Source organism: Bubalus kerabau, chromosome 18 (genome assembly GCF_029407905.1).
Source record: "Bubalus kerabau isolate K-KA32 ecotype Philippines breed swamp buffalo chromosome 18, PCC_UOA_SB_1v2, whole genome shotgun sequence".
NCBI classification, from domain to species: domain Eukaryota; kingdom Metazoa; phylum Chordata; class Mammalia; order Artiodactyla; family Bovidae; genus Bubalus; species Bubalus kerabau.
The window spans coordinates 16,604,046-16,627,560 of NC_073641.1; the positions used below are offsets into that span (position 1 = coordinate 16,604,046).

At 40.2% G+C, this 23,515-nt stretch overlaps 1 protein-coding gene across 1 annotated transcript; it reads right to left on the reverse strand.

Annotated features, from left to right (window-relative positions):
* Positions 1-49: 49 nt before the first annotated feature.
* Positions 50-22,519, reverse strand: SHISAL2B (shisa like 2B). The gene is made up of 3 exons (XM_055554547.1): positions 22,329-22,519; positions 17,797-17,954; positions 50-210 (listed from the first exon to the last, which is right to left on the reverse strand). The coding sequence occupies exons 1-3, from the start codon at positions 22,517-22,519 to the stop codon at positions 74-76; spliced, it is 486 nt and encodes a 161-aa protein (XP_055410522.1). The 3' UTR covers positions 50-73.
* Positions 22,520-23,515: the final 996 nt, after the last annotated feature.

The following is a 23,515-nucleotide window of genomic DNA, read 5'->3' on the forward strand; positions in this document are numbered from 1 at the left end:
TACAAACTGTATTTGAAGTGCACTCTTTATTTTTTTGCTTCATCTCCCCAGTGAGCTTTTATAAACAGGATTTTTAACAATAAGCAGTGTTGATCTGTGTCGTATCCATTGTTTTTTCTTGAATCATATCATCAGCCTCATAGAACGTTTCATTTGTTGAATTTGATGCTGCATTTGAACGGGGGGCTTTGCTTTTTCTATTTGAGTTGCCTGGAAATAAATACACAAAACAAAATGAAATAATTATTTGAACTTATGACATCAAATTTTACTTTAAAATTTGTCCTTAAAAAATAAACTTCTTAGAATATTGGAAATAAGATGTCCTCTAAGCACTGTGGATGAATCATTACAGAGTTGTTCTTGAGCATTTTCTCCTGAAGGTCAAATAAGGGAAATTTTCAGTAACAAAAGTAAGGATTTCGTTTCCATGCTTACCTTTCTTTCTCTACACTTCCATGAAGGAAACTACACTTTTGATCAGAAGGTAACAATTTCTGAGTTGCTTAGAAAAAGTGTGACTGTCCCTATGCATGAAGTGAACAAAGCTAAAGTCAGTCATAATTTACAACAATCTCAAGGCTTTGCCATTATAATCAATTTAGATGTAACATTTAAAAAGCGCATGTTTGTTCCACAATCCCATTCACTCAGTTTATGTAAATGAGCCCAGAATGCTCACGGGTGGAGGAATATGGATCTTTGCTCATCAGAAGTTAGACTAACAAGCTCATAGTGAAGAAATGGGTTATTTTAATCAGTGGACAATGTTAGAAAAATTAAGTGTGAAAATAATAGGTAATGTATTTCACCAATATATACAGATTTAAATATATTTTTAAAATTTACAAATATGTGAAAGCAGTGCAAGAAGTCACAGATGGTGCTGTTCACCAACCCCCTGTTGCAAAACCCACAGTCCACTTCACAAGCCACATTTATGTGACCCATCAGTGGCATGTTCTTTCCTTGGCTTCCTAGATGCCACCATTTCCTCGACTCACTCCGGTGTCACCATTGCTCCTTCCTGGTATCTCTTGTTGGTCCCTTTTCCTCTTCCAGGCATCTTGGGCTGGAGGAGGGCCTGCGATTGGCTCCTGTCGCTATCTCACTCCCTTATTAGTCTCAATTGCCCCACAGTTTTAAACACTATCTCTGCTGATCATCCCCAGATACATATCTCTAATCCATACCTCCCCTGAATTCTAGATTCAACTGCCTAGTTGCCATCTCCACTTGGGTATCTAATAGACATCTCCAACTTAGTCCAAAACTGATATTTGGGGCATTCCCAGAAAAAAAAAAAAAGCTTCTTACAGTCTTCATCTTCTCAATTGCTGGCAACTCCATGAGTTTAGTTGCTCAGGACTAAAACCTCAGTCAGCCTTGCTCCTATTCTCTCAGCCCCACCACCAATTCATCTGACATCCTGTTGACTACACTTTTAAAATACATCCAGAATCAGACCACCTTCACTGCTACCACTGTTCGATTTTGAGCACAGCACTCAGAGTAATCCTTTGAAACATAAAGCACATCCTCTACTCAGAACCCTTCATCTCACCCAAGTCTTTATAATGGCCTTCATGTTCTCATACACACACATTAATATCCCTGACTTCATCTTTTTCTACTTTGTCCTCTCATTCACTCTTACTCTCACCTCTTTGATCAGACTTTCATGAATGTTCTAGCCACGAGACCTTTGCACTGGCTATTCACTCTGGCATGCTCTTCCCTCAGATTATCTGTATGGTAACTCTTAATTTTAAATCCTTGCTCAAAAGTGACCTTTTCAATGGGACCTAAACACTGTATTTAAAATTACAACCTACATTCCCTCCATCCTATCCCCAATTCCTTCTGCTCTCTACTATTTTTCCCATAGTATTGATCTTCTAATATACTATATAATTTACCTTTTTATTTTGTTTATCATTTATTATCTGTCCCCTCTGTCTGAAATATAAGCACCACATGCCAGAGATCTCTGTTTTATTCATTGATGATGCAGGAAAATTGCCTTGCATGTAGCTAGTATTCAATCAGTTTGTTGAGTGAAATAATAAGATTGAAAGTGTGACACGGTAAAAAGTTATAAAGTTGTAGATTGCACAAGACAAGGCTGAAAGTCAACTGGGAAGAAATGTTTAGGACAAATGATTCATGTGTAATGTAACAGGGACTTACAAATCCATACGTAAGACATTAAAACCTCTTAGTTGGTAAAGAGATGGACAAAAGATATACTGCATCTCCACTAGTCAGAAAGACGTGTAAATTCAAAACATTATATAATACCATTTTTCATGTCTCAGGAGCAGATTAAAAGTATCTTTCTTGGCTAAGAGTAATCTATATTTACTATATTAGTAATTATATTTCCATCACAAAAATTCAGAAGAAAAGTAATAAAACCATATATGGTACCACTCAAGACCCCACATTTTAAACGTGATACTTTTAATATAAGCCCAGAGAATAATGCCATGCATGTTTCAGGTCAGTGGGCAACATGTGCTAGCTGTAGTGAGACATCATTTTTCAAGACTTATAAATAATATTGCCCCTTTGAGTGTTGGTCTATGAAATCAACCTGTAGTGGGGGATGTCCTGTTGGGCCCTAGGAAGCTGGGCTAATGGGACAGCCCAATGGGAATGTAAACTGGTACGTTTATTTTTTAAGTCTTGAGTGTTCATACCTTGTGATTTTAGCGTGAAGTTCCTAAGGAATCCATGAGAGATGAGCTCTAAAATTTATATATAAAGATACTCACTGATTATTTTCAATACCAAAAAAATGTAAGTACCTTAACAAAAGTAGTGAAGTATGATGCAGTCATTTAATTTGAAAAAAGTGATTTCTAAGAAATTTTTAATTATATTGAATGTCCTGTTAATGTTATATTGAATACAACGTTAAGTGAGAAAAGGTGCGATACTGTCAAGCAATACGATAATAGTTCCTGCTCATATAGCATTTCCTCATAACAGTTTCTCCCTACTTAAAATCCTTTAGGATCAAATCTGAATTTCTTGTTTAGACGGAGGATCAGCCTTGCTTCCCTCTCCTGGCTCAGCTGGCCCCATCCCCTTCCTCGTATTTGACATTTCAGACATACAGAAATACTGACTGACAGGCTCCCAGACTTGCCCTGCTTGCTTGCTTGCTTGCTTGCTTGCTTGCTGTCTGCCCCAAGCCTTTGCATGCTTCCAGCTGCCCGGTGTCCCTAACTCTCTTCTTTGCTTGAATAACTCTTACTTATCCTTTACATTTTAGAAAGTCTGCTCCAAAACTACCTAAAGGAGAAGGGAGACTCACTAGTCAAGAGATTTCACTATTAGAAGTAGCTTTTCTCTACTATCTGCCGTCTAGTCTGTCTTCTTATATGACTTTTTCACTTTCCCTCTTTAGATAAGTCTGAGCCTCACCTTTAAGTGAGTTCATACTGCCTGGCTTTGCCTATTTATAAGTAATTTATACGTAGACTGCTCTCTGGAGTCAGTGAGGACATCCTCCACTGTGGGTTGTTAAGGGGCAATGTTATTGGTAAGTTTTGAAGGATAATGTCTCACTCCAGCTCCCAGATCTTACCCATATGCCTGAAATATGCAGCATTCAAAAGTATCGTAAGTTTAAAATGTGGGGCCTACAATAGATGGACTTTATTTCATTACTTCTGAACTCATTCGTGTTAAATAAATTAATGTTCTATCTAAACATCCAATCATAATGTTTTGACTATATAATTTGATTTTTAAACAAAAAGATAATTGTTGTAATCACAACATTTTCTAGCCTGGCAAGTAGCTCTTGGCCCAATCAGCAAGCAAAATTGTTTAAGATAAATGTAGCTGGGGAAGCTGGCATGAAAATTTGATGACCTGATAGATTCTTGACTATTATTTGCAAGGTAGACCATAAAGAATATTTGAGATTCAAATGTAACTGCTAAAATCTTAAGTAATGAGATATATATACATATATATATGCATGTATATCCCATTACCTAAGTTTATATATATTTATGTGTATATATATATATACACATACACACACATATATATATACACCCTTGAAACTATTTGCTTTATATACATTTGAAAAATAAAATGTTTGTAGGTTTATTTTTATTGGTTTAGCATCATTTGTATTCTACAGTATCACAGCAGGTAAAGTTTAAAAAGACCAAGGATTTAAAATATAAATTAGTTCCATATTATCTGGGAAGAATTTGTATCTGATATAAGCATTTCTTGTCTTTATTTGTTTATTATTTTTGGCTGTGCTAGGTCTTCGTTGCTAAGCAGGCTTTTCTTTAGTTGCGGAGAGTGGGGGCTACTCTCTAGCTGAGGAACGTGGGCTTCTCATTGCAGTGCCTCTCTTGTTGCAGAGCACGGGCTTAAGTGCGGGCTTCAGCAGTTGTGGTACATGGACTCAGTGGTTGCAGCTCCCAGGCTCTAGAGCACAGGCTCAGCAGCTGGGACACATGGGCTTAGTTGCTCCATGGTATGTGGGATCCTCCCGGACCAGGGATCAAACCCATGTCTCCTGCATTGGCAGGCAGATTCTTTACCGTTGAACCACCAGAGAAGCCCCTCTTTTCTTTTTGTTGAAGTATGGTTGATTTATATCATGTTAGTTTTAGGCATACAACATAGGGATTTAATATTTTTACAGATTATACTCCATTTAAAGTTGTTATAAATATTAGCTATATTCCCTATGCTATACAATATGTCCTTGTCACTTACTTATACATAATAGTTTGTGCCTCTTACTCCTCTTCCCTCTCCAGCATTTCTTTAAACATCTAAATTTTAACCTTTTAGTCAAAACCCTGAAAGTCTGAAGACTGTAATGTTGGTTAATTCAAATCCATGTTTCCTAAGCTTTTTACACAGTTGCTGCTGCTGCTGCTGCTAAGTCGCTTCAGTCGTGTCCAACTCTGTGTGACCCCATAGACGGCAGCCCACCAGGCTCGTCCGTCCCTGGGATTCTCCAGGCAAGAACACTGGAGTGGGTTGCCATTTCCTTCTCCAATGCATGAAAGTGAAAAGTGAAAGAGAAGTTGCTCAGTCATGTCCGACTCTTAGCAACCCCATGGACTGCAGCCTACCAGGCTCCTCCATCCATGGGATTTTCCAGGCAAGAGTACTGGAGTGGGGTGCCACTGCCTTCTCCAAATTCCTAATATTCTAGTGAGACATTCAAGTTGGTTTTTCAACCATCTTTCACATAAAAGAGTTTTTTGCTTTTTATGAGGATTAAACTCAGAAAGTTAATTCCTTAATTTGAGCTTCTCTCTAGGAATCCCTTAGTCTGGGGTTCTCTCTTAAGCCATCTCAGGAACTGTTAGCTTGTTTCCATTATGTTTTTTTCTGGAAACAACCGAAAGAATTTATCTAACCTATCTACTGCCCTCTTGAGATTTAAAGGCTTGCAAAACACATTCCAGCATTATAGATTTTCCTTCATCTAGGACTTGTAAAAACCCCCTGTTCCCCAGCCCTGGTTCATTATGTCCTTGGCTACTGGATCCTTTTAACCAATGCAGGTACAAAGATCACTTCTTAGACTGGCTCCTTAAGGGCAGGCAGTTCCACTAGCCAAACTGATTTGCTACATGAGAAAATAAAAGATTTGATATAAACACCATACTGACATCATTTGAAGCAAGAACTTTGATTAGGAAGTCAACACCCTGGTGTTCCCTCTCTTCCTGTAGCTTGTGTGTGTGTGTGTGCTAAGTCGCTTCAATCATGTCTGAGTCTGCAATGCTATGGACTGAAGCCTGCCAGCCTCCTCTGTCCATGGGATTTCCCAGGCAAGAATACTGGAGTGGGTTGCCATTTCTTCCTTCAGGGGATCTTCCTGACCCAGGGATCAAACCTGCATCTTCTAAAAGTCAAAGGTGCTTTCAATATATATCCCTCTGGTAAGTTGGAGAAGGAATGGCAACCCACTCCAGTGTTGTTGCCTGGAGAATCCCAGGGACGGGGCGGGGGCCTGGTGGGCTGCCGTCTATGGACCCGGTCGCACAGAGTCGGACACAACTGAAGCTACTTTGCAAGTTAGAGTAATTGGGCATATTATGGAAAAAACAACTGCAGTTAAGTGAGGCTGTGCTTGTAGTGATATCAGAGTCCAGCTAACTGCATCCCTTTGGAATGATTTTAAAAGAGAGATGAGAAAAATCTTATTTTTCCTAGTTTTCCTTTTCACCTTTTTGTAGTTTTCCTTTAATAAACAGAAACTACTTTCTTAACCAACAAAGAGATAAAACCAGCTGCCTCTTCTGTCACAAGGTCACAACATGGATTAAATTTTAAATAAGAAATCTGTAATACCACTGGGCTCTCAAGGGACTTGTTACACATAAAGGATTTTTCTTATTTAATTTCTTCTTTTCTTTACCTGAGTGCAGACTACAAAGATCCAACATCCCTGTGCTCTCCTGGGTTGACACTAGTTGTCCTTTCTGCTGCTCATGTCCCATTTTTATTCTTTTCTTCAGTCTGGTCAACAGCTCTAAATCTCAACCTTCCTTTAATCCTATGCCTCTCAGCCCATCATTTAAATTAAAGCTTTGGCCTTTGCCAAAATTTAAATTCAGTTCATCAAGCAAATCAAATTCACCATTTAAATCAAATTCATCAAAATCTTTTCACTTATCCTCATCACAAACTAGGCCCATTTTTTTTTTCTACAATAGTTCAATTTTACATTCATTTTCAGAACCATTACTCAGAGGTCCATTTATCCTGAAACTTTTCTGTGAACTCTGCTTTTGCATGCCATTTGAAAATATCAAAAGAATGCTGGGCCCCACTGCAGGTCTTCGGGCTATCCGGCAGGACTGTAATTAAGCTTTTCTGCCACTGTCTGTGACCTCCCAGCTTCTGCATTACCAATCTGCTGCCCTGTAGCAGCCTCAGTGACAAATCAGCTGACTCACCTTATTGTTTAGTAGAAATCTCTCCCACCCAACTCATCTTGCATTTTCTTCTAGTGGAAACAAGCAATTTTAAATATGCACCCTAAAGGTGTTTTTTATTTACGAGGGGACATTTTTCCCTTCAAATTTAATACAGTGCACAGAACTGGAGAACTGGATCTGAGAAAAATGGTGAAGTGAGCAAAATTTGCCTAGTGATCTATTGACCTCTCCCTTCTTCAATGCTCTGCCTTCCCCTGGAGGACACATATGTATCTCATGAAAATACAGTTAACAATTCATTGTGAAAAAAATCTTAGACTTGCTTCAACAACAGTGAATGAATTCAGTTCTCTCCAGAAATGTTTTTTCTACCCTATTTTTTCCACAACTGGACTTTTTTTTTCTTTTCTGCATTGTTGGATTTTTTCAACCATAGATGACTGGCATAGCTCACAAAAGAATGTAGATTTATTATTATTAGATATAATAAAAAGATTTATATTAAATCTTTTAAATGAATTTTCAAAATGAGAGATTGGCTTCTATTTTGCTAATTGGTTCCAATATCAGCCAGCATTGCCTAACCCTGCTCCCTGAGGAGGACTCACAACTGCCAAAAGTAGCAGTAACTCTACTGAGCAATTTGATTTTCTACATTCTAGGAGCAAAAAGAGTTGCAGGAAATTGCGGATTCATTATTTTCAGTAGAAAGGTCCCTTCAGGAGACACAAGTGTCCTTTTCTGCCATTGAGTTCAAATGACCTCATCTTTTACTGAGGTCACAGTGAGTTCTTAAAATCTCTTTGAAACAAAGAATAGTATTTAAAAATAATTTGGCATCATAATTAGTAAGTGTTCTGAGCAGAATTTGGTTGAAGTATTAAGGCTACTAAGAAAAATAGCTTGCAAAGTTACCTATAAATTTAGTACAACCCATCAAAATACCACTTGATTTTTACAAACCTGACAGTGTGATTCAGAGGTTTACTTGGAATACTGAACATTACAAAAGAAGCCAGGAAATTTTGAAAAATCATAATGGGAAAGAAGAGAAAGTCATGTCTAATCAGATATTAAACCATCAGTCAGTTCAGTTCAGTCGCTCAGTCGTGTCCGACTCTTTGCGACCCCATGAATCACAGCACTCCAGGCCTCCCTGTCCATCACCAACTCCCGGAGTTCACTCAAACTCACGTCCATCGAGTCGGTGATGCCATCCAGCCATCTCATCCTCTGTCGTCGCCTTCTTCTCCTGCCCCCAATCCCTCCCTGCATCAGAGTCTTTTTCAATGAGTCAACTCTTCACATGAGGTGGCCAAAGTACTGGAGTTTCAGCTTCAGCATCATTCCTTCCAAAGAACACCCAGGGCTGATCTTTAGAATGGACTGGTTGGATCTCCCCATATAGCTAGCTACAATAATTTTTAAAGTATATTACTGGCTTAAGAATAAACAGACTGATAAGTTTAACAGAACAGAATATCTAAAAACAGATCCCAGTATATATAATAATTTAGTTTATGGCAAAGGTGACATTTTAAATTGACAAGAGAAAAAGGTAGATCTCCCAATGAATATTTGGACAATTGGCACATTATTTGTAAAATAAAAATAAAGGCAAATCCCTACTTCACACTTTACACAAAAATTTAATTCCAGGATTATGAAAGAAATGTATTAGAAGAAAATATAGGTGAATATCTTTATATCTTAGAGTGAGGGAAGAACTTCCTCCTGGAGTAGGAAATGGCAACCCACTCCAGTATTCTTACATGGAGAATCCCCATGGACAGAGGAGCCTGGCAGGCTGCAGTCCGTAGGGTCGCACGAGTCGGACACGACTGAGCCACTAAGCACACAAGAACTTCCTGAGTATGAAACCAAAGGGAAACGACTTCCCTGGTGGTGCACTGGATAAGAGTCTGCCTGCCAATTCAGGAGACGGGTTCTGTCCCTGGTCCGAGAAGATCTGACATGCCACAGAGCAACCAAGCCCGTGGGCCACACCACTGAGCCCGCATGCTGCAACTACTGAAGCCCGTGAACCTGGAGCCTGTGCTCCACAACAGGAGAAGCGCCGCAGTGAGAAGCCCGAGCGCTGCAGCGAAGAGTAGCCCCCGCTCGCTGCGACTAGAGAAAGCCTACCGGCAGCAACGAAGACCCAGTGCAACCAAAACTACATTAATTAACTTTTTAAAAAGAAACTAAAGGGAGAAATCACAAAAGGAGAAACACACAGTTGAAAAATTGTCACATATAAAATTAAAAAGGCAACAACTATAAAAAATACATATGTAAAAAAAAAAATTAGTTACTGTATGGGAAGTTCCTATAAAGCAAAGAAAATTAACAACCCCCTAGAAAAATGTGTATAAGAATATGAGCAACAATATACCATAAAAAAATGACAAATGAACATTAAAATTTCTGCCTTCACTCCTAATTAGATAAGTTTAAAAACACTACATGGTTTCCCTCAGTGAAATCAGTAAGATATATATCTTTTGAAATAAAAATACTCGTGAAACAGTGCTTCTCTAGAGGACAGCTAGCAACTTGTATCCAAACCCTTTTATTTGTACCAAATCTTTGTTCAGCAATTCCATTCCTAGGGATTTATGCTAGGAAAATACTTCAGTGTTCAATGCATATGTATAATATTAGTAGAAAAAAAATGGAAGCTAGTTCCAAGTCAATAATAAAGTATGATATACTCAGACTTGAGTTTCTAAACACCATTCCCAAATAAAATGAACCAGACTTCTTGGAGAAATAGCAGACTTCAGGGCTGGCACAGGAAAAAGGAAAAGTACAGGAGGCTTGAGAACATTTTGTGACAAAGAAAAAAAAATGCTCAAAAAATGATGTACATATTTCAAAAGGATATACGACCCAATTTAAAGGGGCTCCCACAAGCCAAATCTGGGATAATTTATGAATCGGAATAAATAATGATAGTAATAGAGTATTTTAGAATAAAGATCTGAGTCCATACTGATATTAATAAATTAATAGATAAATAGGTGGAAAAGGGAAAGCTCTTCCTTGTAGTAGAATAACAACTAATAAACACAGAAGAAATGATGAGGCTAGAAAATCACTATATTATAGCTATCATAATAATCGGAAATTATCTTGTATTTTGAAATGAAAACATTTAGTCAAGAACCATGGGTAATAGTTGAAGGAGGAACAGGATGTTCTCATACCTCCCAACAAATTACTTGGTAATGGCAAAAAGTTTCAAAGACAAAGGAAAAAATGATTAAGGAAATATGATAACTAATTATAAGATGTAACTCTGGACTAGATCCTAGATAAGAAAAAAATAGCTACTTAAGGATATTGGCAAAATTTGAATATGAACTACAGATTAGATAATATTACTGTATAACTGTTACATTTCCTGACTTTGATAAATATACTGTGATTACCTAAAAAAAAATTCTTGTTCCTAAGAAACATACACTGAAATACTTATTGTTAAATAGCATGATATCTGCAAATTATTTTCAAATGGTTCAGAAAATATACATCAAAAGAAAGTCAATTTTGAAGGAAATGAGGCACAGTATTAACAATTAGTAAAGCTGAGAAAAGGTATACTACCTTTTCTATACTTTTCTTGCAACTTTTCTGGAAGTGTGAACTATGTCAAAATAAAAGAATAAAAATGCATAGCACTCCATCAAAGTACCAGAGAAGGCAATGGCAAGCCACTCCAGTACTCTTGCCTAGAAAATCCCATGGATGGAGGAGACTGGTGGGCTGCATTCCATGGGGTCGCTACGAGTAGGTCGTGACTGAGCGACTTCACTTTCACTTTTCACTTTCATGCATTGGAGAAGGAAATGGCAACCCACTCCAGTGTTCTTGCCTGGAGAATCCCGGGGACGGGGGAGCCTGGTGGGCTGCTGTCTATGGGGTTGCACAGAGTCGGACACGACTGAAGCGACTTAGCAGCAGCAGCCATCAAAGTAATAAAATGGAATCATTAAAAGTGGTGTTCATTGGCAAACACTGATGTCAATATTGTTCAGTGGAAAAAACCCCATGTAATAGGATTCATTTTTCCCCATTTTGTTATACATACGTGTATCTATAAATACATAGAAAAAACATCTGTGAAGGATATTCGCCGCTGTTAATATCTGTTACCTCTGTGTGGTGTGATCATGGATGAAGTTACTAGTTTTTCTGTATTTTTTAATTTTCCTAATAAGAAAGTGCATTAAGAGAAAGGTTTGTTGTTTTTTTTGGGGGGGGGCACATAAGGATGCCTTCTAAGAAGAAATATAGCAAACCATTTTGAGCTGGTTCAAATCCTACTTTGCTCACAGGCAGAACAAATAATTGCATATGTGATTGTCAAATTTGTTTTGCTTTCTCGGTTTTCTAGATATAATTTCTGTTTCTCTTCTAGACAACCTGTGCCTTACTGCTGATTTGTTTACCCTTTTCCATTTATATTGCCTGCCTTTGAAAAAGAGACCATCAAATAATAGGTAATTGGAGTTGTCTATTATTCCTATACAACAATATTATTTTGTGTCAAGCAGCTCTACTCTCTGCTCTTCTCATTTTCATCAAAAACTGTTTCTAAGGACCCTCTCCTCGATTCTCCATCACACTTCACAACCCTAGAGTGTCAATGGATACTCAAAACCACAGGATGAATATATTTTATCTTCCAATAGCATCAATTTTACTCATAAGTGGAAAGGATATGATATTATTGTTAGATAAAACAAGTCATTATATTTGCAATCAAAAATAACCATATTTAAAAAGTGTAATGGGCATCTTCAAATAATTTAAAGCTCATAAAGCAAGCCTTTCCAAGAAAACCTTGGAATTTTGGAGGTACCATTCCTTTGTTATCTACCTTTAAGAATTCTCCAATGGAAAAGTTTGAGAAGCAAGAATCTAACACAATCATCCCTTTAATTACTCCCCTGTTAACCATTAATTCCTCCACAATTTATGCCATGAGCCGTCATCCCAGGAGTGTCTACTCAGAAAGATGTCCTTCACACAGTCAACCTTTGCCCGGAACTCTTTGTCCTATACAGTACAATTTACAAACCACAGTATTCTTTTAAACATTAGCATTTGCTACAGGTGTAACTCAAAACACAAAAGTTAGAAAGAAGGAAGATGATTATGGGACACAATTTAAAGCCCAATCAATTGCTTAACAATAGTACTTCTGTACCAAGTGAGCCTGGAGGTAGCCAAATTAAACTCGACATGTAGTCAGAACCAGAGACCTGCTATTTTCAGGATCAATTCAAAGAAAGCCTTCAGTTGTATACATTAAAAATAATGAACCCCAAGAGAATAAAGATACCTTAAAGAAAAATCTTGGCAAAATAGTCCAAGATTAGACTATTTTAGACTTGGACTATTGTTATAAAACAAAATTCAGCTGAGTGAATATGAAAACCTAGTTGGCTTTATCCAGCAATTCATGGATTGGGAGCATCCCACCTAGCAAGTAGAAGGGGGCTCTGAGATGATGCAGGCAATGAAAGATTTTATAGGAAAAGGGGGATAGGATAAGGAAATCATAAACAAAAGATTTTTTTCTGGTAAGGTCACCCTGTCCTGCAGTTTACCTCACTAGTATTGATCAGGAAATTCCAGACCAATAGGTTTAAAATTTCTCTCCTGGGAGAGACTGAAACTGCAGTTAGGTATAGAGTTTCGGTTTGCTGGTGGGAAGTCCCATGGACGGAGGAGCCTGGTAGGCTGCGGTCCATGGGGTCGCACAGAGTCCGACACGACTGACTGAAGCGACTTAGCAGTAGCAGTTAGCGCAAGGTACTCCATTTTGGGCCTGTTTATTCTATAACACTACAGCCATTTATAGAAACAAAGAAACAAAAAAGTGCAGTGCCTTAAGTCAGCTTTAGTATGTGCACAATCTCAATTCTAAAAATTAAAATAATGGGAGGTTATATGTGGAATCTAAAAAGAAATGATACAAATGAACTTACAAAAGAGAAAGACTCCCAGACTTAGAGAAGAAACTTATGGTTGCCAACAGTGGGGAGTGGGGAAGGATGTGAGGAAAGGACAGGGAGTTTGGGATCAACTCTGCTCAGTGTTACATAACAGCCTGGATGTGAGGGAAGTTTGGGGGAGAATGGATACATGTATATGTGTGGCTGAGTCCCTTTGCTGTTCACCTGAAACTGTCACAACATTGTTAGTCAATCAGCTTGGTTGTGCTATGCTTAGTCCCATCTGACTCTTTGCAACTCCATGGACTATAGACCGCCAAGCTCCTCTGTCCGTGGAGATTCTCCAGGCAAGAATACTGGAGTGGGTTGCCATGCCCTCCTCCAGGGGATCTTCCGAACCCAGGGATCAAACCCAGGTCTCCCGCACTGCAGGCGAGTTCTTTATCAGCTGAGCCACCAGGGAAGCCCAAGAATACGGGAGTGGGTAGCCTATCCCTTCTCCAGGGGATCTGCCCAACCCAGGAATCAAACTGGGGTCTCCTGCATTGCAGGCAGATCTTTACCAGCTGAGCTACCAGGGAAGCCCAATCAGCTATACCCCAACACAAAGTTAAAACGTTAAAAAAAAATTAACATAATAGGAGGTTGAGTCTTAAGAACAGATGGTTTTGAAAGGAGTGGTAGGAACTTCCCTGGTGGTCTAGTGGTTAAGACTCCATACTTCCAGTTGGGAAACTAAGATCCCACATGCTGCCTGGCCAAAATTTATTTTTAAAAACTAAAATTTTTTTTAAAAAAGGAAGGAGTGGTAACTGGTGAAATCAATTTTTCTCCAAGGTAGTTTTATTTGCTTGATTATAACACAAACATAATATTATGTTCCTAACCTTTAAAGGCATTCCTTAAACGGACTAAAGTCTTGTTTTCTTATGCTGGAACACCGGCATCTATCCCTGGGTGGGAGAATCATTGGAATGAAGCATGCATATTTAACAATAGGTACAGCATTGGTTTTTGATTATAACTTTGAAGAGTTACTTTCAAATATAAACTGCTTTCCCTTCCTATTCCAGTAACATTTGAATTACCTATTTTGTTTTCGACTCTCCACTATGTCTTATTTGGTTAATATCAACCAATGGGCCCCAAATCATCTCATTTAAAAGCAGCAGAAGGCAGTGGTTGTGTAAAATTTTGTCTTACCAAGAGTAATCACTCAGGAAAAGTGTATTGAATTAATTTGCTGACTTGATAAACTGTTTTTCAGATGATAAACTGTTTTTCAGAGGAGTGGAGTGTGAATAGTTCATTGCAAGCAAGTAGCCTCAACTTACTATGTAAGAAGTACATTAATGGATCTCCTTAGCTGAAGAGCCATAAGACTACAAGAAGGATCAACAAGCCAACTAATTCTGTCGCTGGGCTCTCAGAGCCAGCTTGAATAAAATTTTGGAGTAGTCCCTGAGATAGATCAGGAAAAAACAATCAATTTTTATTTAGCACAATGCATCATATAGAAGAGGCACTCAGTGAGTGTTTGATGACTGTAAAGGTGACAATAAACACGCTCTTTAATCGCCTGCGACAGAAGTGCAGTGGCACTTCATTAGTTCATTTGTTAGGTGTTCTAGGCGCTGTGTACTCAGTCACTCAGTCGTGTACAATTCTTTGTGACCCCATGGGCTGTAGCTTGCTAGGCTCCTCTGTCCATGGAATCTTGGGGGGCATGAATACTGGAGGGGATTGCCATTTCCTTCTCTAGGGGATCTTCCCAACCCAGGGATCAAACTGGTATCTCCTGTGTCTTCTGCATTGGCCGGTGGATTCTTACCACTGTGCCACTTGGAAAGCCCATTCTAGGCATTAGGGACACATAATGAGCAAGCAAGACAAAAAGTCTTACTTTCCTGGAACTCTCTAGTTGGAATAGAGAAAAACTGGACAATAGATAGGTAAAATGCATAGTAAATTAGTGGTAAGTGCTTAGGAGAAAAATAAAGCAGGAAGGGGGCATGATATGTTGAAGTTAAAGATGCAGATTTAGTGATGGGGAAAGGTGACTTAGTAAAGATTTAAAGAAAGTGAAAGTGAGGGAAAAGCATTCCAGAGTACAGAGATGGCATGCGCCAAGGCCCTGAGGCAGGATTTTCAAGGAACAGCAAAGATGCCAAGGTGGCTGGACATAAGATGCAAGAAATAAAGGTGGAAAGGGCAAACCCCCGTACTTCACAGTTAGGGTCCATACATATAGGGCTCCATTCCTGTCTATTAAAAGATGGGAAGCAATTAGGATTTTGACCAGAGTAATGATGTAGCCTGACTCAGGCTCCCTCTGGTTTCTCTTTGGAGAATAGACAGCAGGAGAGAAAGATCAGGGCAGAAAGAGGAGCAATTTGTTTTGAAATGCAGAGTCTGAAATCTCTGGTTTTAACAAGCTCCCTAGGTGATTCTTACACACAATAAAATGTAAGGACTATAAATTGTCTAAGCAATTGAGACAAAAATTGATTTTACTATTTGATTATTTGATAATCACTAGTCCGCTGCTTCATGCTGCCTGTGGAGAAACGGAGTCTAAGCCATTGGACTAAATTCAGCTAACAACCTGTCAATTTGGCCATGTAATCTCTAAACAGTGCTGCAGAAAAAGAACTCCAAATGGATCTTGGCTTCTTGCTTTGTGACACAGGGCACCCTTTGAGATCCCTACAGAGAAGAAAACTAGAGCTAATGCAGTCATGCAGTGCTGGTGTATTTGAGAAGGTCAAAGAGTATGTACTCCATAAACATAAGTTTCTGGATTCAGCTAAAGTGGGACATACGGGAAGGAAATTTCTAAATTATTTTGAAGAGAGCTTTTCACTTTCTTTCAAATAGAAGTTAATAAGCACCTGTGTCTTGTTCTAAATATATATATAATATATACAGTCTAAATTTTTGCTAAATAATATTCAATATGTATATCAAAATGAAATTCATGATCACCACTTTTAAAATGGAATACCAGACCACCTTACCTGCCTCCTGAGAGATCTGTATGTGGATTAAGAAGCAACAGTTAGAACCAGACATGGAACAACAGACTGGTTCCAAATTGGGAAAGGAGTACGTCAAGGCTGTATAGTGTCACCCTATTTAACTTATATGCAAAGTACATCATGCAAAATGCTGGCCTGGATGAAGTGCAAGCTGGAATCAAGATTGCCAGGAGAAATATCAATAACCTCAGATACGCAGATGATACCACCTTTATGGCAGAAAGAGAAGAACTAAAGAGCCTCTTGATGAAAGTGAAAGAGGAGAGTGAAAAAGCTAGCTTAAAACTCAACATTCAAAAAACTAAGATCATGACATCCAGTCCCATCACTTCATGGCAAATAGATGGGAAAAAGGGAAACAGTGACAGACTATTTTTTTGGGCTCCAGAATCACTGCAGATGGTGACTGCAGCCATTAGATTAGAAGATGCTTGCTCCTTGGAAGAAAAGCTATGACCAACCTAGACAGCATATTAAAGAGCAGAGACATTACTTTGCCAACAAAGGTCCATATTGTTGGAGAAGACTCTTGAGAGTCCCTTGGGCTGCAAGGAGATTCAACCAGTCCATCCTAAAGGAAATCAGTCCTGAATGTTCACTGGAAGGACTGATGCTGAAGCTGAAGCTCCAATACTTTGGCCACCTGATGAACTTGACTCATTTGAAAAGACCCTTATGCTGGGAAAGATTGAAGCCAGGAGAAGAAGGGGTCGACAGAGGATGAGATGGTTGGATGGCATCACTGAGTCGATGGACATGAGTTTAAGCAAGCTCCGGGAGTTGGTGATGGACAGGGAGGCCTGGCGTGCTGCAATGCATGGGGTCACAAAAAGTCGGACACGACTGAGCAACTGAACTGACTGAACTGACTTTTAAAATACACTAATAGAAATTTGTATTCACAAAAATTTTACGAGTTCTTTCTGATTGTTTCATAATAATAATGATTAGCGTGTACTGCACTTTATAATTAAGATAACAATGAGACTCAGTTCCAAAAACCTTATGTTTTAACATTTCTAATTTATGGTTGCACTACATACACAAATATACACACACATACACATAGGGCTTAACTAGTTTGTGATCTATTCAAGAACAAAGACTTCCTTTTATTTGTTTTTTAATTTCTTTTATCTGCCTCTGAATTCTGCATACAGTGGGCACACAGCTAATGCCTAACTGACCACTGACTAATCAGTTTAGAGCAATTCAATACTGATAATTAATTATCAGATGTTTTGTTCCTGTTTATTTGACTTCTTTGGCTCCATCAAAAAACAAAATTAAATAATTGAGGGACACCCAAATAAATTAAAGTGGATTTATTAGATCAATGTATTATTTTTCATGAGAACATTTACATCCTGCCACTATTTTTTCCTTGAGCACAATCTTTCAAAGGTGTTTAATCATTAAGACCTGCTGCTGCTGCTGCAGCTAAGTCATTTCAGTCGTGTCCGACTCTGTGCGGTCCCAGAGACAGCAACCCACCAGGCTCCCCCGTCCCTGGGATTCTCCAGGCAAGAACACTGGAGTGGGTTGCCATTGCCTTCTCCAATGCATGAAAGTGAAAAGTGAAAGTGAAGTCACTCAGTCGTGTCCGACTCCTAGCGACCCCATGGACTGCAGCCTTCCAGGCTCCTCCATCCATGGGATTTAAGAGTACTGGAGTGGGGTGCCATTGCCTTCTCCGATTAAGACCTAATTCAACATAAATTTTTATAAAGACACATAATAAACTGAATTTTCAAAAAGTGTTCATCTTTAAGTATAATCTGCCACCCAGGCACAGGTTATTACTTTGAATAGAGTACAGGTAATTGGTTGCAAATAATGGCTACTGATTACCTTCTTGAGTGGAAACAGCCTCTAGGTGTTGAAGTTTAAGGCCAGTGTCTAATCTTTGAGGCTTTGTATACAGAAATAAGTAGCAAAGAACACAGACGCTGATGACAAACGCAAGTAAAACAAGGGCAGCAATTCCCAATCCAATCAGGGCACCAATGCTGAGGAAAACAGAAAAAAAACAATGTGACTGTCATGCAAACTGGTTTGCACATAAACTAAAGGTTTAAATATTGTTAGTTCTTATTTCAGTCATTCATAACCAAATTATATTTTACTATAAACAGCATATTATTGAGATCTACAGCTCACCTTTTTCTACCATCAAATTCTTACTGTACTTCTCTATACATTTGTATGTTAATATTACTATAGAATACCACATGAATTCATATTACAGGTAAAAGATCACACAGTTCTCTAGGGATGGTTCAAGAACATCTCAATCCAATAAACCTCTATTATTAATGTATTTTAGGGGAAAGATTAGGTTCACTAATAAAAGATGAATAGAAAAAATCTGTATGTGTTTAGTAGCTCAGTCTTGTCTGACTGTGACCCCATGGACTGTAGCCTTCCAGGCTCCTCTATCCATGGCATTTCCCAGGCAAGAATACTGGAACGGATAGCCATTCCCTTCTCCAGGGGATCTTCCTGATCCAGAGATTTCCTGCACTGCAGGTGGATTCTTTACCATCTGAGCCACCAGGGATCTACTTCTGCAAAAATACTGAAACGAATGCTTGCCAAAAGTGTGGAACTTTTATTTTGGAGATGTGTATGGGAGTTATCATGTATTAATATACAAAACCATAGCTATTACAATAGAGAAGAAAGTTTAATTAAAGGAAAGTAATATTTATGGAATTTATATAAAGTTCATGTTCAATCTGAAGTTTTCCTTTCTAAAAGAACATAACACCAATGGCTTCTAGCATTAAGGAAGAAATCTTTGTACTTTTCTCTAAAAATGCATTGTACATCTGATATTTGCTCAGCACTCAGTTTATAATCATTCCTCTTGATACAGTTATGTATAAGGCTAATCATTTGAGAAATAACACAGTTTTCACAAACTGGTAAACTTAATATTTTCAAATGGGAAAAGAAGCTTGGAAAAAAAAGAAAGTTGTCTTTAAAGACTAATATATAAAGACTAATATGTACTTTCATGAGCCCTATGTGTGTGGGGGTGTGTAAAGATATAAAATCAGATTTTAACTGCTCAAGAGTAGATACTTCTGTTGACTTTCCCATAGTAATCTGCACACTTAAAAATGTTTAATAGAGTATTTAGCTTGCAGTTAATGTTTCATAAATGGAAGTAAATAATAAGTGACTGATGATTGATCTGTTTGTAGTCACTGAAAAGTAATAATCATTGGAATAGTCATTGAAAAGTAATGGTCTTTTTCTTGATTATCTTCCTGGCTTGCCTTTCAGCTTCTGCTATTTCCCAGAGATTAGGGTGGTAAAAAATTTGACTTGTTCCAACAGGGAGGGAAGGGAGAATTTGACCAGAGATACTAGGCATGTCACTGCTTTGAGAGGAAGAACAGAATTGAAAGTGAAGGGCTAAATTCATCCCACTTACACTTGATGTTAGCAGATAAAGTCTCTTTGCCATTTAGAGGTTGTTTGCCTTCTGAGTCAAAGACATGAAGTCAGACTTCAAAAAATTTTTGTGCTTGTTTATTGCTAATCAGCCCAGTTCCCTTAGCCCTGCACACAAGTGTAGACTAGGTAATTTTCTGGTTAGAGTCAGTATAGAAAGTGAAGTCACTCAGTTGTGTCTGACTCTTTGCGACCGCATGTACTGTAACCTACCAGGATCCTCTGTCCATGGGATTTTCCAGGCAAGAGTACTGGAGTGGGTTGCCATTTCCTTCTCCAGGGGATCTTCCTGACCCAATGATCAAACCTGGGTCTTCCACACTGCAGGCAGACGCTTTACTGTCTGAGTCACCAATGAGAGGCAGAGTCAGTATATAGTTAGACATTTAAATTAGAATTTGCCCTCACTTGGTGCCTGCTTCTGGCAACTACTCTTTCATGCTTGTTTGCACCAAAGCTGACTTTTGTGAATTCTATGTGTCAGGAAGGGTCAGGACTCTACACAGACATATGGGAACATAAGTCACTTAATTAATTATTTGCTTCACAAGACAGCTAGGAGGCCAGACATCTGGAAAGATTTCTGAAACAAGAACCCAGTTATTAAAAACATCTTCAAACTGAAAAAGTGACTCAGTCAATTAAAAGTAAAATCATCAACTTAATTGAATTCAATGACATAGTATGGGCTTTACATGTATTAATACACACTTTAAAAACCAGGTCACATGATTTGAAGGAAAAATTAAAACAACATGGCACTTCTTTCTGTTATAAAAAGATAGTCTTCATAATCCATACAAACTGTGTCAGTGTCATAGTTCCACTTTCCAGAAATGTTGCTTTATGCATGCAAAAATATTCATTCCGATAAATAACTTACTGAACTCGAGTACAGCCTTGTGCAATACGTGTTATTTTCCTAGGTCCTGAAGGTTTCCCAAGGGAACCCCTAGAGCTTAGGGATTTATTTATAAGAGGAGAAGGGATGAGAGTGGGGCCGAGAAAAGGGAGAGTTATCTTTCCCTCCCAGCACCACAGGGAAGTTTGCTTTTCGATCCCTGAGAAAAGGTCTGTAGCTGCTGTCACATTAATGAATTCTCCGACTCGACAACTTCGTTTACCTGGAGGTACACACCTGAACCTTTCTGCAGCAGTTACAGAATCTCAGAACAGATGCTAGTGACATTAGGGAAATTTTTCACAGTTGGACTGTTTTAAATTAGGGGAGAGAGCAAAGAATATGTGGGAACTGAAGCTCTAAATGCTTACCTCCCCATTGTGTTCTCATAGTTTAATAACTAAAGAAGAACCCCAGGATTACATTCCCAACTGATGCCATCAGTCGAAATGATTTTTATATTTCCCAGCAACAGAGCTGCATTGTCAGTGCTGAATGAAGACCCCAGCAAGCTAGTCATTCTTTTGTGCCTTCATAAACCTTTTGCAAGGTTTTCCATCCTCTGCTGCTTCTCACTCTTGAACTATTCAGGGATCTGAAAATGCCAGGCACTTTTCCAATTGAGTCTGACTTAAGAGTTGACAGTCTCTTCTCAGAGGTGCTGCCACCCTTATTAACACCTCCAAGGACTCAGAGCTGGGTTACGATGTCATTTTCCAAAAGGCCAGATAAGATCCCAGTGCAATACAGACTTCTTCCCCAAGTAGTAAGGATAAGCTGTCATTAATTTCTGAGATTTTGCCTATTAGGGCACAACCCTCCTTTGTAGTTGGACTTGGTAAGTAGATATTCCTTTTGAGATTTTTTAGAAGCTTGCAATGCATTTTTTTTTTTTAATGACTTTACTGCTCTAAGAAGTAACATTTAAAGTCATTTGCTGTGGTCTTGGCATGCGTGCCAAGTTCTGGACCATGCTAGGACACTGGGAGAAAAAGTACCCTTCCTCGTCCTTAGCAGAGTCAGCCTCTTTCCCTCTCCCAGACATTAGCTAATTTGTCAGAAACAATTTCTGGTGGTGCGGCAGTTCTTTCCTGTAACCCCAGCACCATGTTCCTTCTCCGGGCACAATGTAAGAATGAAGGTCTAAGTTTTCAATCCTTTGGAGTGGAGGGGAGGGAAAGCCCTTCATAATGAAAGTATCTGTGGGAATACCAATTGAATAAATTAATATTTAATTATTATAAAATTCCCATCACGGGGAAAAGAGGCCAGAAAGACACCACCTTTGGAAGTCCCGTCGTTTTCTAGCAATGGCCAAAGAGCTCAGATGTTGAGAAAGGGGGTGTCCTGCAAAGGTTCTTCGGTGTGTAATCATAGCAACTGAAACTCTTCCTCTCTGTGGATCTCCGGTTCTGTTCGGAGTTCGTGTGAGATCAACTCAAAGGGCAAATTATATGTATTTGTGCGCGCCCAAATACATACTCACACACACTTTTTTTTTTCAAAGGATACAGCAAATTCCTCCTCAGCCACAAATAGGCTTAAAATACTCAAATCCTTGGCTAACGCCTTAAAAATGAATCTGAAAAGAGCCCCTTTCCATTCAAATGCACCAAATACTCAAATCAAAAGGAGAATGAAAACCTCCTCAAGTTATCTGTGAGTCTGTCTGTGCCCCACGGAGCCGCGGACTTGGGACTGGTCCCCGGGCGAGGGAGAGAGGAGAGCAGAGCAGTCCGCTCGGTTGCGCCCAGGGCGAGTCGCCTGCGCTGCTTCCGCGCGCGCCTCGCTCTGGTCCCCGGGCATCACAACTCTAGAACCACAGCGCGACCTTCACCCGGACGACGGTGGCCACAAACGGGTTCTCGGCAGAGGCCTCACCCGCCCTTGGGGGCTCCTATCCCCTCACCCCGCGGAGGGATCCGAGCGTGTCGTGAGGACGCGGGCGCCCTCCCTCCTCCCGGCGTGGCACGGCTGGTAGCCTCCCCAGACCCCTGGCCGCAACCCCGGCCCTGCCCACCTGAGGCTCCACATGTAGCTGTGCTTGTAGGGGAAGTAGCTGCCCGGCTCGCTGCAGCAGTACTTGAGGTCGGCGAAGCCGCAGCAGTAGAGGAGGGTGGCCCCCTCGCCGCGCCGGGGGCACTGGAAGGGCTCCACGAAGCTGTGGTTGAGGCTGTAGTAGCCGGAGCACACCCGACTGGCCTCGCTCATCGCGGGCGGCTGCGGGGCAGGGACTCACGAAGCCCACCGATCTGCCCTGGCTGCACACGTCCCACCCGGCCCGGCCTCGCAGACCCCTGCGATCCGGAGCTGACTGCCTGGGCGGTCAGCCGTCGCGCGCCTCTTCTGCTCGCTCGCCTCCCCCTGTCCACATGGTGTCTGGTCACTTTACTCGCGCTTCTCCCTCCCGCTACTGAGCGACTCTCTTATCTGCCGGTCTCCGGCCCTGTACACTTTCTCCCTCTCGCTTCGTCTGCCTGCTCACTTATCTCCACTTTCCCTCAATTCATGGAGCCCACTCTGCTCCATGCCAGCAAGAGATTGCCCCTGAAGGAAGCCGGGAGGTGTGGGACCGATTTGCCATCCCGACAGATGCGGCCAAAGGTGTGATTCTGTTTGTCCAGGGACAGGGCAGATGGGTTCCAGGCCAACAGAGCAGGGCTGGGGAGCGGGGTAGAGGGCGGATCAAGAGGCGCTGAACTACCGTGAGGGGCTGTTGAATAGGACCCCTTCTTTTTTCAGAAGTATGTGTAAGACATTAAAACCTACCGATTTAAATATCAAGGGCAAGGGACTTCCTTATGGTCCAGTGGTTGAGAATCCCCCTTTCAATGCAGGGTTCATCCTGCATTGAAAACATTGCAAACAGTTGGAACTCCCCATGGGCCTGCATCCTCAGTCACTCTGTCGTATCCGAGTCTTTGAGATCCCATGGACTATAGCCCGCCAGGCTCCTCTGTCCTTGGGAATCTCCAGGGCAAGAACACTAGAGTGGGTTGCCCTTTCCTTCTCCAGGAGATCTTCCCGACCTCCAGATCGAACCTGCGGTCTCTTAGGCCTCCTGCATCGGCGGGCAGGTTCTTCCCCACTAGCCCCACCTGGGAAGCCCTAGATCCCACTCGCCACGGGGCAACTAAGCCCAAGCACCGCAACCACTGAGCATTCTGTATTAAGTTAAACTGAAAAAGGAAGGAAAGCAAGAGACTG